At 33.7% G+C, this 13,376-nt stretch overlaps 1 protein-coding gene across 3 annotated transcripts in view; it reads right to left on the bottom strand.

The window, feature by feature from the left end:
- TBC1D23 (TBC1 domain family member 23) overlaps nucleotides 1–13,376 on the bottom strand; it is a 56,084-nt gene that overhangs the window by 15,494 nt on the left and 27,214 nt on the right. For all 3 annotated transcript variants that reach the window (XM_021692422.1, XM_021692421.2, XR_006540941.1), the window contains exons 5-12: nucleotides 12,396–12,519; nucleotides 9,462–9,586; nucleotides 9,324–9,370; nucleotides 8,383–8,486; nucleotides 6,879–7,001; nucleotides 5,451–5,543; nucleotides 3,065–3,235; nucleotides 651–693 (exon numbers count right to left, since the gene is read on the bottom strand). In XM_021692422.1, coding sequence (XP_021548097.1) covers nucleotides 651–693; nucleotides 3,065–3,235; nucleotides 5,451–5,543; nucleotides 6,879–7,001; nucleotides 8,383–8,486; nucleotides 9,324–9,370; nucleotides 9,462–9,586; nucleotides 12,396–12,519 — 830 coding nt within the window. The remainder of the gene's footprint in view (nucleotides 1–650; nucleotides 694–3,064; nucleotides 3,236–5,450; nucleotides 5,544–6,878; nucleotides 7,002–8,382; nucleotides 8,487–9,323; nucleotides 9,371–9,461; nucleotides 9,587–12,395; nucleotides 12,520–13,376) is intronic.

The raw sequence follows: 13,376 nt of genomic DNA, 5'->3' as shown, positions 1-13,376 counted from the left end.
TTGTCTATGTTCACCATACTTACAGTACTCCAGGACTTATTTTTCTACTAGTCACAAGTTTGTACTCTTAAATAACAACATTTGTAAAAAAGACAGTCTCTTTTTAATCTTTTTACCCTGACCTAATCCTTCATAAATTCTCAAATCTCTGCCTGCAGAGATTTGGCAATTATTTTACTATCCTGGATTACCAGATATTAGTCTGAAGATTTGAAAACATCAGTTTGTTTTATTCCATTCCATATTTTTTTGGCAGCTAATACTTTCAAGTAGCTCAAAAATTAAATAAAAATATAACAAAAAGGAAAGAGTATGAAAAGTATTCCTTCTATCCTTGTTTCCCAGTCCTATCTATCTATTCTACCTTCTCCATAAAGACAAATCATGTAGACTAGATGCTACTTTTTTACAAATACAAGCTCATTAAACATATCTATTGAAATAATCTTCCATTAAATATTTGCTCATTTCAATTGTCTATTGTGTTTATCTGTTATCTATATGTCCTGCTTGCCTTGTCTTTTCTGAAAATATAGAATGACTGAAGAGAGAGTTTATCCATTAACTAATTTGGTCACTCCAAATCAGGTCTGGTGATATAATTTCCTCTGAAAAGTGGAGGCAAAGCAATTAATAAATTAAAACCTTACCCATAAATCCTCCACTGGCAATGCTCACATATTCTTTGTTTTTCTGTAAAAAAACCAGAACTTAAGTTATTCCAAAATGCAATTTAATTAAAACCTCTCATAGTTCTATAAACATTAACAAATGTAATATAAAGCTATACATTAGATTTCTGGACTTTTTCTTTTCTTTGACATTTTGGAAGCTGACAAAAAGATATACATAAATTTACCTTATACATTGTAAGGTCTGTGTTTGGGTGGAAAGAAGGGGACAACTTCATAGCTACTAACAATATTATGATTTTATTTGTATTATAGTTCCAATAATATAATAAAGAGTCAAACCAAAACCAGTAAAATTATATTTTTGGATATAATTAGAGTAGTTTTTAAAAGCTTTCAAAATATGTTGTGTCCTTCATAAAAAATATAAAAACAAATATGAGAGCTAATTATGAGTAAGAAATAACAGCATGTTACCATTTTACAAACTACTACAAAAATTAATGGATCTAATAAACAATGGCAAAGAAAGAATGAGACATAAAGAAGAGAGATATCAGGGCACCTGGGTGGCTCAGTCAGTTAAGCGTCTGCCTTCAGCTCAGGTCATGATCCCAGGGTCCTGGGATAGAGCCCCACATCAGGCTCCCTGCTCAGCGGGGAGTCTGCTTCTTGCTCTCCCTCTGCTCCTCTCCCTGCTTGTGCTCTCTCTCTCTCAAATAAATAAAATCTTAAAAAAGAGAGAGGGGCTTAGTTGTTAAGCATCCACTTTTGGCTCGGGTCGTGATCCCAGGGTCCTGGGATAGAGCCTGCATCAGGCTCCCTGCTCAGTGGGAAGCCTGCTTCTCCCTCTCCCACTCCCCCTGCTTGTGTTCCCTCCCTTGCTGTCTCTCTGTCAAATAAAAAAAAAAAAAGAGAGAGAGAGAGAGAGATATCTGGGTATGTACCTCCTGATGAAAGCTCACACCACCCAGGACTTCCTGTCCCCCACCAAGTCTCTAGATCTAACTACCAACTTAGAGGAAATACCAGGGACAGAACCTGATAAACAACACAATGTGAATGCAATCAGCAAAATTAGAATGTGGGAAACTCTCTATAAGACAAAGTAACCAGTTTTTCTAACAAATCAGCAAGGAAAAAAATTAGGAAAGGGAAATTATAAATTAAAAGAGACTTCAAAGATGTCAACCAAGTGCAACATCTTGTTTTGGGTCCTGGGAAAACCAGGGAAACCTGAACAATAGTTAGATTTTTTATAATAAAGTGTAATAATGATAATGTGGTTATGTCATTATAAAGAGTTTATAGGGTTCAATTCCACCTACTTTTGAATTTGTTTGAAATTTTCCATGATAAAAGTTAGGGAAAAAATTTCTATAACCACATCAAGAACTTGAGTTATAAAAAAAAAGTTCACAGTATTTCAAATTCTTGCCATGTGACAGGCCTTACAATATATAGTTTATACCAGAGAATTTTTAAAATAGGCCAATTAAATTTATAAGTAAAATGAGTCTCAGTTGCTATTTTTGTTTTTCTGTAAATTTCTAAAGATTTCTCCTTTAATAAGGTATAAAATTATCTTAAAATCCCCTTTCCCCAAATACCTTGGTTCCTTCTCTGATTTTGTCTTCCAAGGATTCTTTCCCTTAGACTTATTTTCTCAAACCAAATTCCCAGTAAAATACAACATGAACAGAAAAGGATCCAACTTGAGTGGCTAGTCCAACACCATGCCCATGGTTTTCCTGATTCCATAGTTCAGGGTCATAAAAAATGAAGACTTTAATGTATAAACTATCAAAGAATAATCTAATAAACAACTGTTTTTGTAAAGAAAGAGCCATCACTGAGTAAAGCTTTGTAGAGAAGATAGAGGAACAGGTTGTATAAAATCACTAATACAAATTAGCTGTGCTGAAGACAACATCCGAACACAAAAAGGAAAGGTGGCTAAGTGCATTGAATAAATATACATGTATATTCTATTTCAAAGTAAAGAGATTAAAATGAAATATGTCATTCCTGCAAAAAATACAGACATAAAGAGTAATACAACATAATAATCCAGAAATAGATTCTGATGCACTGAGGAATTCAGTGTATTAGAAAGGTGGAATTTCAAATTGATAGCACAACTGGGTAGCTATCTGGAAAAAAAATTTTTTTTTTATTCCTACCCCATTTATTATACAAAAATAAATTCCAGATAGTTCAAGATCTAAATATAAAAAATAAATCACATAAGCATGTAAGCATGTAAGAAAAATCTCGAGAAGTCCTTTCTTAGGAAGACATAAAACCTACAAGCTGTAAAGAAAAACTACGTATAAATTTGACAATGTAGATAACAGTACAAAATTACCTATAACTTCTTAAAAGTGATAGCAATAACCACCAAGCAAAACTGAAAAACTTTGTCAGCATACCTGTAAAAAGTGTGCCAGGACCATGTTCATATACATGTCTTCTTCCTCTCTACCGCTGCCCATAAAACAGAGGTGCTCCCCACCAGCAATGGAGCCGGACTCGATGGACTGCTTCTGTGCTTCCAGCAAAGATTTTACTGATTGTGCAAACTCAGATGGATTCTGGAGCATCTAGACAATTTTTTAAAAACAAAAATGTGGCAAAATGGTATTGGACATACATTTCCAAATCTGAAATATTCTTCCAGGAAAAAAAATTTAAATAGCTACCATAAAAACAAAGGAATAAAGGCTCTTATAAACAAAATTGCTGGGATAAGAGAAAAGAAATGTATATAAATGTACCCATAATACACTAGAACAAAAGTTGAAGATTCACAGAAAGATTAAATATGCATAGAAAATATTCTAAGAAAAAAATGTTTTGTTGTTTCTTAAACAAGCTATGGTGTCATTAGGTATCATGGCAAGAAAAGTTTAACATTGAGTAGAAGGGTCCATAAGTAAAAACAATACATTAAAACAAGGTGTATTTTTTAGTTTCCACTTATATGGCAAACAATATATTTTTCAGAAGACAGAAATAGGAGAAGCCATTTTTATCAGCACTACTCCAGGTACTAGAGATAAAAGGATGAAAAATGTTAATTTCTTTCCCTCAAGGAAACAGATATGCCAATAACTACAAAAATCTGTTAAAACTCTTATAATAGGGCTACATAAAAAGCATAGTGAAAATCCAACAGAAAAATGGACAAAGAAAAGCAATTCGTAAATCAAAATACAAATAAACAGTACACTTACAAAAAGATGCTCAACATCACTTATAATTACCACTGTTTTTCACCCATCATTCTTGTAAAATAAAAAATAATTGGCAATGTGCTATAATGCAACAGTATGAAACACTCTTATCTACAGCAAAGTGTAAGCTGGTTCTGTCTCTTTAAAGAATAATAAGGCATTTCTAGTAATGTTTTACATACTCACATCCCTCAAACCAACGGTTCTACTTTTAGAAGCCTCTTTTACAGAAATATTTGCACAAGTTCACAAAACTTGTATACGGATCTAACTGCAGCATTGTTTACTACAAGAAAAGTGAAAATAACCCAAATGTACATCAACTGAGCAATAAATTATGGTGTAACTGTACCATGGTTCACTATACAGTCATTGCCTGGCTGGCTCAGTCAGAGCATGCAACTCTTAATCGTGGGGTCAGGAATTTGAGCCCCATGTTGGGCGTAGAGTAAAAATAAATACATAGATAAAATGTGGGGATACTAAAAAAGAGAATGTACTTAAAAGGAAAGATCTCTAAGAAACAGTTTGCTGAAAAAGCAAGTGAACTGTTAAGTGAAAAATTTAGTGAAAAAAGTAAACAAGAAATACATAACTATACATTAAAAGGTCTGGAAGATTAAACAAGCTGGTAATAACTCTGGAGATACTCTTGAGTTTTTGAAGAAAAAAATCAAATATTCATGAATCACTTGAGCAAATTTTTAAATAAGCATGAAAGAAGGACCATCTAACCTCGCCTAGACAAGAATGAGAAAGGCTCAGGGTTCACTTTCAGGATGCAAACGAGCTTGATCACCTTCCTTACTTAAAACACCCAAAACTGTCTGAGTTTTACGTAAGTTTTATGTAAGTTTCCTCTCAACACCACCTAAACCCCTCAGTATCACCTTCTCAGGCCTCAGCGTCACCTTTTTCAGATGAGATGGGAAGAAGGGCAGATCGCACAGTCAGCAAAAAGGGTTACACCTCTTTCTGTCTTCACCATCCATGAGACTCTTATAACCCAGAATGGTTTAAATGATGTCTATCCCACTCTAAGTATTTTTGACAATATTTAATTATTTACTTCATCTACTCTTTTAATTAAAGTGACCCTTAGATAGCAATTTTAACAAGTGAGCACCGATATGCCAGATACTACTCTTATTAAATACTAGTTTATTACATGCATAAGTACTCATGATTTTAAAAAGGCTTATAGTAAAAAGTTTTAAAACAATTACCCAATTATAGTAAGAACTTATATTTATAGAGTACTTACTAGATGCAAGGCACTATGCTAAGTGCTACATCAGACAACTCACAGTAAGAAGTTTAGAATTTACTGACATAACAATGGTAGGCAATAGTAAGCCACAGTTACCTGTTTGCATCTATCCTTTATCATACTTAAAGAGTGTCCTGGTGAAAAGGAAACCTGAAAACAATACTTTTGTTATAAGGGCAGAGACCCCTCCTTAAGCAGAAAGAAAATGTACCAATCTGGTACATGTATATTTATTTATGAACTAAAGAAAAAAAAAAAAAACCTTTTTATTCTTTTACTTTATAAAAAATTTTAACTAGCATTTATACTAACCAGATCTGAATCTAAGTGGAAAGCAGTTGATAAATGCCCAGCATTATACTGTTCTGCAGGACGGCAATCCACCACAAAGAACCGGACTCCTTCCTAAGGGGAAAACATCATCTGAGATACTGGAATTTGCCATGAGGGTCACATTTCACACAATATAATGTTACAATTAGCCAAAGGAGAGGGAACAGATTTATTAAAAACAAAAACAAAAAAAAAAACAACAAAAAACAGATCTTACAGAATTAGGAGGACCAATTAGAAGAGATGCAAGAAAATAACCTCAAGATCTTAAATAACTATATTCAACAGTTAAAACACTTTATATATACTGTTCTTGACTAGAAAGTCTTAAAATATGTAGCAGGAGAATGTCAGTTTGAGCTATAAAACTATGTTGGAATTTAAAATTTTAATGTGTATCATGTTAAATATATATTTAAAAACTACATAGTTATAAACACAGATCTAGATACAATTACTATTTCTGCAAATAAGTCCACAAGTTGCCAGCAATTCAATTCATATAGGAACTAAACATCTTGGGATGAGAGGAAGTTCTGCAATGCCAGTCTGAGCTGAAGAAATTCACATGAGGATCTTTAAACTGGGTTACAGCTTTTCATTTGTTTTTTTAATACTAGTTCTAATAAGGGGCGCCTGGGTGGCTCAGTCAGTTAAGCGTCTGCCTTCAGCTCAGGTCATGATCTCTGGGTCCTGGGATCGGGCCCCACGTCGGGCTCCTTGCTCAGCAGGGAGTCTGCTTCTCCCTCTGTCCCTCCCCAGCTCATGCTCACTTTCTCTCTCTTAAATAAATAAATAAAATCTTTAAAAAAAAAAAAAAACTAGTTCTAATAAGAAAAATATGTGAAATGTTTGTTTTAAAAATATTATAAAACACCTGTCTTTCCATGCCCATACTTCTTCCCTCCATCTTGGAAATACACCCCACCTTCCAAATACACATACCCATGTTAACTCTTCCACTACTAGTAATAAAGAACATATACTGAAAACACTGGCTCACTAGATTTTTATGAAGATAGCAGTAGACAGAAAATTATGGTATATCCTCAATTCTCCTTTGTTATATGCTCTATGGCATCAGACCACCTAATTCAATTAGCTGTATAATTACCCAGAATTTAACTATTAAATGCTAAATTCACCATTTTAAGTACTTTATACAATACTCAGTTGTTTTGTTAAAAAATGAAATAAGATTTGGCAATTTACAAAAATAGTTGTCAAGAATAATTATTGACAACTAAAATAACACACAAGCTGGCAACACATTAATCATTCAAAAAAGCAACAGCTACATTGTTGCAGTAAATTAATTTTGTGGGAATCCACAAACAGGGAGGAAATGTTGGTTCCTTGCATTTAAAAGGGGCATTCCTCTGACAACTGTGGGTTTTCTTTATTTACCCCTTGAAGCTGATTTGCTTGAAGGATCTCTGACACCGAGATGGCCAGACAAAGAGCCTGACTCAGATCTGCATCATCATCCTTAATTCCCAACAAAGTACTACCAAATAGATGGTGATTATCCTGTTTGAAGAGAAATTTTTAAAACATCACAAAGAAAAACAAAATTAATCTTTCTTCCAAAAAATATTCTTAATAAACCATGATGAAAGGTAAAATAACTACATAGCACTCTTGAGTCATGTGACTTTTAAAACTTAATATTATATCATCTCAAATACTGCAGGCCAAAGGCGACAAAAAGGCTATATACAAAGTCCTTGTCACAGTTCACACAAAGTAAGACTGTGAAAAAATAAAACATTCTACACAGCTATTTTCTATATCACCTGTAGTTAAATATTAAACTTTAAAAATGGTTATAACTTTTCATATTTTAACATAATAAAAACAAAAGGCAAAAATTATGTAATACACTGATCTACAGCCTGATTTAATTAGCAACTGCTAGTGCAGATTATTTACTATGTCTGCATGACTCTTTTTTTTTTTTTATTCTTATTTACTATGTCTGAAGAATAAAAGCTGTTCCTCTTAAAAGACTGAAAGACTTCTTTTTCATCCAGCATCCTAAACCACAACCCCATCATCTGACTTGTTTGACATTGTTAGGAACTGAGGTGGTCTACATAAGGCAATTATTAAAATAGCTGAAATTAGTCCCTAGAAATGAATCTCTTTTTTAATTAATTAGTTTCAGGGGAAATGTTTTTAAAAGGTTTCTCTTGTCTGCCTTCTGAAACGTATTACACTGAACATAATTTAACCTCATCTTGATGTTTCAGTGACATGACCACCAACGAGCAATCATTATGGTAGAACGCCTTAAAAAAAACGAATAAGAGACTATAATGCTCTCACGGGCACCTGAGTTGACAGACAAACCCATTTACTTTATAAATGGTACTTCTGTGCCTCCTCCACTATTAGCTTTTGCTTCTCAGAGTTTTACTTTCTAGGAACTCACACCACTCATGTTTCTAATCTGGTGTCCTTTCACTTGAAAGCACTTGAGAAAGGTTCTAAGTCTCTGTGCAGCTAAGGGACCCTTTTTTGTTCATGAGACAGCTCTGCATCACTAAAATTGCACAAAGCTGAACTCCAGATAAAGGAGGCATAATTATACATCCTCCATCAGATTTTTGAAATTTTTAAAGTCAAGAAAGCACTAACTTAAGAAATATCTCAATTTTCTCATGATCAGAAGTAACTAATAGAGTAGAAATGAAATAGTTCCTAGCATATCTGTATTCTACCTTTTTAAATTTGTCTGTTCCTCTAGTAGGGAGAGTATTTACAGTGAAAAATCACATAAAACTGCAACACATAAAAAGAAAGAAAAGAGTGACAACCTAGAGTATTTTAACTTAAGTAGACACAACGTAAACCATAAAACAATGTACAAAATGTGAAATACTGAAGCTGGTTATTTCTTGTCTTCTACCTTCCTGAAAGAAGCTGGTGTTTTACTGCAATAATACTGAGCCAGAGAGAAGAGATCTTCTATATCTTCTAGATTCAAACTGGATGGAGTATTTTCCAAGAACTCTGAAAAAAGATTATAGATATGAGAACATTTTAAAAATTGTGAGGAATACAACCATGAACATTATTTACATATCAAAGCTGGAGTATCTTCAACATAATAAAATCTACATAAATGGAATCTTAACAGCAATGCCTTTAAAACTGTTTGAGGAGAAGCAGAGTTCCCCAAAAGAGCTGAAACTGGTAATGCAATTCTGCTGTTAGTGTAAGATAGGTTCAGGCAATCAAATCAAATTCATTAGCCTTGATGGCAGTACTGTGATTTATTTAACAAACACATGTTAAGTGCCAGGGCCCCTGGAGTTCCTGACCTAAGGAACTCTGTCTTGTGTGAGAAATGTAAAAATAAATCATTGTAATGTAGCAAGATAAAACACCACAATACAAACAGTACAAGGTGGCAGGCAATATAGAAAAGAAGTAACTTAATCTCTGTGAGTGCTAGAATGGGGAGAACCCAAAAGAACCAAATTTCCACAATGGAAATAATTATGAAATCTGAGTACGCAAAGGTAAATTAAGGAAAAAGGAAGAAGAAAGGAAAGAGGGGAGAGAGAGGAAGGCATTTGATACGAACAATGAAACCAAAGTAACAGTATATGAAAAGGAATTGAAAGAGTGAAAAAACATGGAAGAAATGAACAAGGATGCAAAATGGAAAGAAAATAGTCTTCAAGATTTGCAAAAAAAAAAAAAAAGATTTGCACCTGCAGTGTGTATGAGTTGAATGAAACCTCAGAGTTCTGTAGACTAATCTCTTAAATTTATAGATGAAGAATCTGAGTTTTAGAAAATAAAGTGACTTGAAATATTTTCTCTACGTTAAGTGATACTTACGGATAACTTCTTCTTTGCTGCCCGACTCCTGCGCTAAAATAACTTCTCTGTAAAAAAGAAACAAATGGATTTGAGTTAAATATTAACAGAGCACCCTGAGAATAGAAAGGAGAAAAATCTAAGCAACTTGATACTTACTTTGTATTAACAAGGATTATTAACATTAAGAAATAAATAAAAAATGGATCTGCTTGTTGTAGATATCCATCCCATATTGCCTGAGTGACTTCAATGGAACAGTAACATGCAAAAAGGCTTCCAAGCTGTAATCAGGAAATGAAATGAGACATAAACCACTGGAAATGACCTGTTCTTTTAAAAGTATGAAAGCATATGTGTAAGTAACATTACATCAAATTATCTGCACCTGATACTTAATGTGTAGCTTAATTTTACTGTATGTAATGCAAAGGCAGAATGTGTGGATTCAAGGCACAATGAAGCCACTTATTATCCGTGTGACTTAAGGCACATTACTTAACCTCTAAAGCTTCCATTTCTACTTCTTAAAAAAAAAAAAAAAAAAAGGAATACTGCTACCCTTCTACCACTGCTGGGAAGAGAGAGATAATTAACCTAGAGTAACTAAAGTAACTAGGACCTACCTGCCATAGCATAATAACTAATATAACTACCACTATAAGGGTAACTAGCATAATTTTTATGGTACTTAACTTGTAAGGTAACTGCAAGGATCAAACATGGTAACTTAAGAACATAGAGAAAAGTTTTAATGACAATATAATGGTGAATTGCTGCCAAAGCTTACTTGTCCATCATTTGAAATAGAAGAGACAAATTTATACCCCTCAATGTTTCAGGAGCTCTGTGGTTTTCTATTTCAAATAAAAGAGTTGTTTAAGTTTCTCTAGAGCCTGTGTTTTAAATTGCATAAACTCAGTGATATTTTTAAAGTATTCAATTTTCATTAGATACAGAAACAATTCCATCTAGAGGTTTAAATTTAAAACATTTTTAATGGCTAATGGGAACATATACATTAGTGCATATTTCAGTACTAAACTACTGTCACATATCCTTTATTAGCTATCACTTATTTTAAATATTCTCATAACAGGCTTCAAAGTTGACATTTTTCTCCCGGTTTATAGGTGAGGAAATAGACTGGTATTAAATAACCTTCCCAAGCTCACAGAGATGGTGAGTGGTGGTGTTTGCACTAGAAAAATGACCTGATATTCCACAGCCAGCTAACTGCCATTACACTTGACCACAAAGTTTTTAAAATATATAATGCTACTAATGTTTTTTGTTGTTTCAAAAATTACTATTACAAATAAGATTACTATTACAAATACCAAATATGTACATACAAACAATCACAATATATGATCATCAGTAACTCACGTAGCCAAACTACAGCTATCCCTGCATCGCTCAGAGTTACAGCTCCTCGAGGTTTAGGAACTGGTTTTAACTGTCTCATCTCATGATTTAAAAAAAAAAGGACTCCATTCCATAGACATGATACTAGTATCAAGAACAAACTGGGGCACTGACTGAAGACAGAACAGTTATTTTAGTACTTAGTTAAAATCTGCTACCAGCACTGAGGACTAATTCAGAGATCTGGCAACAGAAATGGCAGAAGTGACAGGAGAGACCTCTGTTAGATATCAGAATGCTTAAGAGAAATAGTTTTCACTTCAACACAAATAAGTACATTGAATGGCAAAACGTGTATCTCAGAGAAACCATAATTTTACAAGTATTTTATTATTTTAACTCAAAGCAACAAGATTGTGACTTAGAACTAAAGAGTAGGCTGCTGCAGTTTGAGATTTAATATGCCAGAGTTGAAACCAGTCAGAATTCTCTAAGTACCATTTCTTGATTGTTTACTTACCCCATCACCCTCCAAGATAGGTACTATTATTATTATTATTGCCATTTTACAGATAAAGAAATTGAGGCTCAGAGGCTAAGTGTCTTAAATCACATAGTTAATAAGTGGCAGAAAGGAATCCTTTCTGAAGAAAAGTTAGGTTAAGACATGATCAAGGAATATGTTTAATTTCTGAATATACATTCTTCCAGCACCCAATCACTGTTTAGAAAAATTGTCAAGTTAATCTAGAAGAGAGGTTCTCAAAGCGTAGTCTAAGGAGCCCTAGAAGTCCCCAAGAATATTTACAGGGGAGTCCATGAAGTCAAAACTACTTTCATAATGATATATAAACTTTAATTGCCTTTTTCATACTCATTTTCTCACAAATGAACAATACTTTTCTGAATGCTACATGAACTGTAGCATCATCACAGATTGAATAAAGCAGCAGATACGAGAATCTACCTATCTGTGATCTAGGCAAATACTGAGATTCACAAAAATATAGAACAACGTCATTATTCTCACTAATTTTCTTTTGGAAAATATAGTTATTTTGCATTAGAAAAATAGGCCATTTATGTTAACATGTAATAGATTTACCACTACTTCTAAATGAACATTTTAAATTTCTTAGTTTTAATTTCTAACCAACATAATGGATCCTAAATAGATACTGAGTATAAGAGGTCCTGACACCAAAAGGTCTGAAAACCACTGACCTAGAATAATAAAACTTCCCACTGAAAATATATAGAATAACAGAGCTGAGATGTACTTTATATTCTTTTATACTGATCATTTGACAATCTTAAGACATTTTCCTTATGATTAGGTATCAATTTTTATACACACCATCAATTTAATCACACAAAGTTCTAACGTGAACCGATCCATATCACATATTTACATACATTACATGCATTTTTTGCACATATTATATACAGCTATCTCAAATATATTATATATAGCACATATACAGGTAATACATGTGAGATATATGTAAAACAACCAAAGGCTAAACTTCATTCTAAATAATCTGAACATAGGCCAGAGCTAAAAAAACCAATTTTTGAAGTGCCAAAAATTTTACTCCTTTGGTTTAAGTAATAATGTTCTATAATTTAGTATATTTATTTCTCTTCCTTGGGAAAAGAAAAAACCTAACTATAGTTTAATAGAAAGCTATTTTTCATTAAGTGTTCCTACTTTCACTTTATTACCCAGTTGAGTGCATAGGAGTCTGGAGTAATTTTCTTTGTATCAAGAAAAGAACAAAGCTCAGGCTCGTGATATTGGATGAGTAATCGGAAAAGATGAAATGGCCTTCCCTTCAGAGAACAATCCCTAAAAGAAAGAAAGGCAAGGTTTTTGCATTAATGGGTCAGCAATGGTCATACTAGTAACCAGTCCTCCTGCAATACCCACTTCCTCCCCCCCCCACCCCCAAAACACCTGAACTTCACAGCATTCATAACAAAGCCTATCTGATACAATCAGGTTCAGAACACCTAATATACTCGACTTGACAGAAAGTTTGTAGAAACAGTAGGTCTACAGCCAATTCTAGGGAGATTCTCTCCAGGTAAATCCAGGTAGCACTCAAACAAAAGGATTGCAGGGACCACTGAAAACAGCAGGACCATTTAGGTTATTTTGATAAGTTCTGGATCCCAAAAGGATATCTATAGAGTTCCAAAGAAGTCCAGCCCTCTTCTTCCCTACCAAATAAGAGGAAACTTAGGAAGGCTTCTGGTTAGCTCCACAGTTAACATATTCAAGTAGGGATGTCCTTTAACAAAGGTAAAAGTGTGAAATAGCCACAGGTGAACAAAATACTGGACCAGAGCCTTAGAAGCTGTTGAAATGGCCTGGGTACTAGTGCTCATAATGAATTCCAAGAGGTACAAAACACTTTATGAAGCAAGTGTACTATTTCTTTTCTTCTTCCCTTGTATCTAATGAATCAATAAAAACGTAAACAGCTCCAAGTACAGGCCATCTCAATAAAAGTATTTATTGAGAAAATATCATGTGCCAGACACTGTAACAGGCACTCTACAAGGTTATCTAATTTTATCTTTAGAAGCAACCCTATGAAATAGTTACTATTTTTTCCCTCATTTTACAGATGAGAAAACTGAGGCTTAGCTGTGGGCAAGTAGCTCACCCAAGATCACAGAAGTCAGTTAAGACCTCTACAC

The sequence above is a fragment of the Neomonachus schauinslandi genome, chromosome 1 (genome assembly GCF_002201575.2).
Source record: "Neomonachus schauinslandi chromosome 1, ASM220157v2, whole genome shotgun sequence".
Classification (NCBI taxonomy): Eukaryota; Metazoa; Chordata; class Mammalia; order Carnivora; family Phocidae; genus Neomonachus; species Neomonachus schauinslandi.
This window is presented reverse-complemented; position numbering and strand designations above follow the sequence as displayed.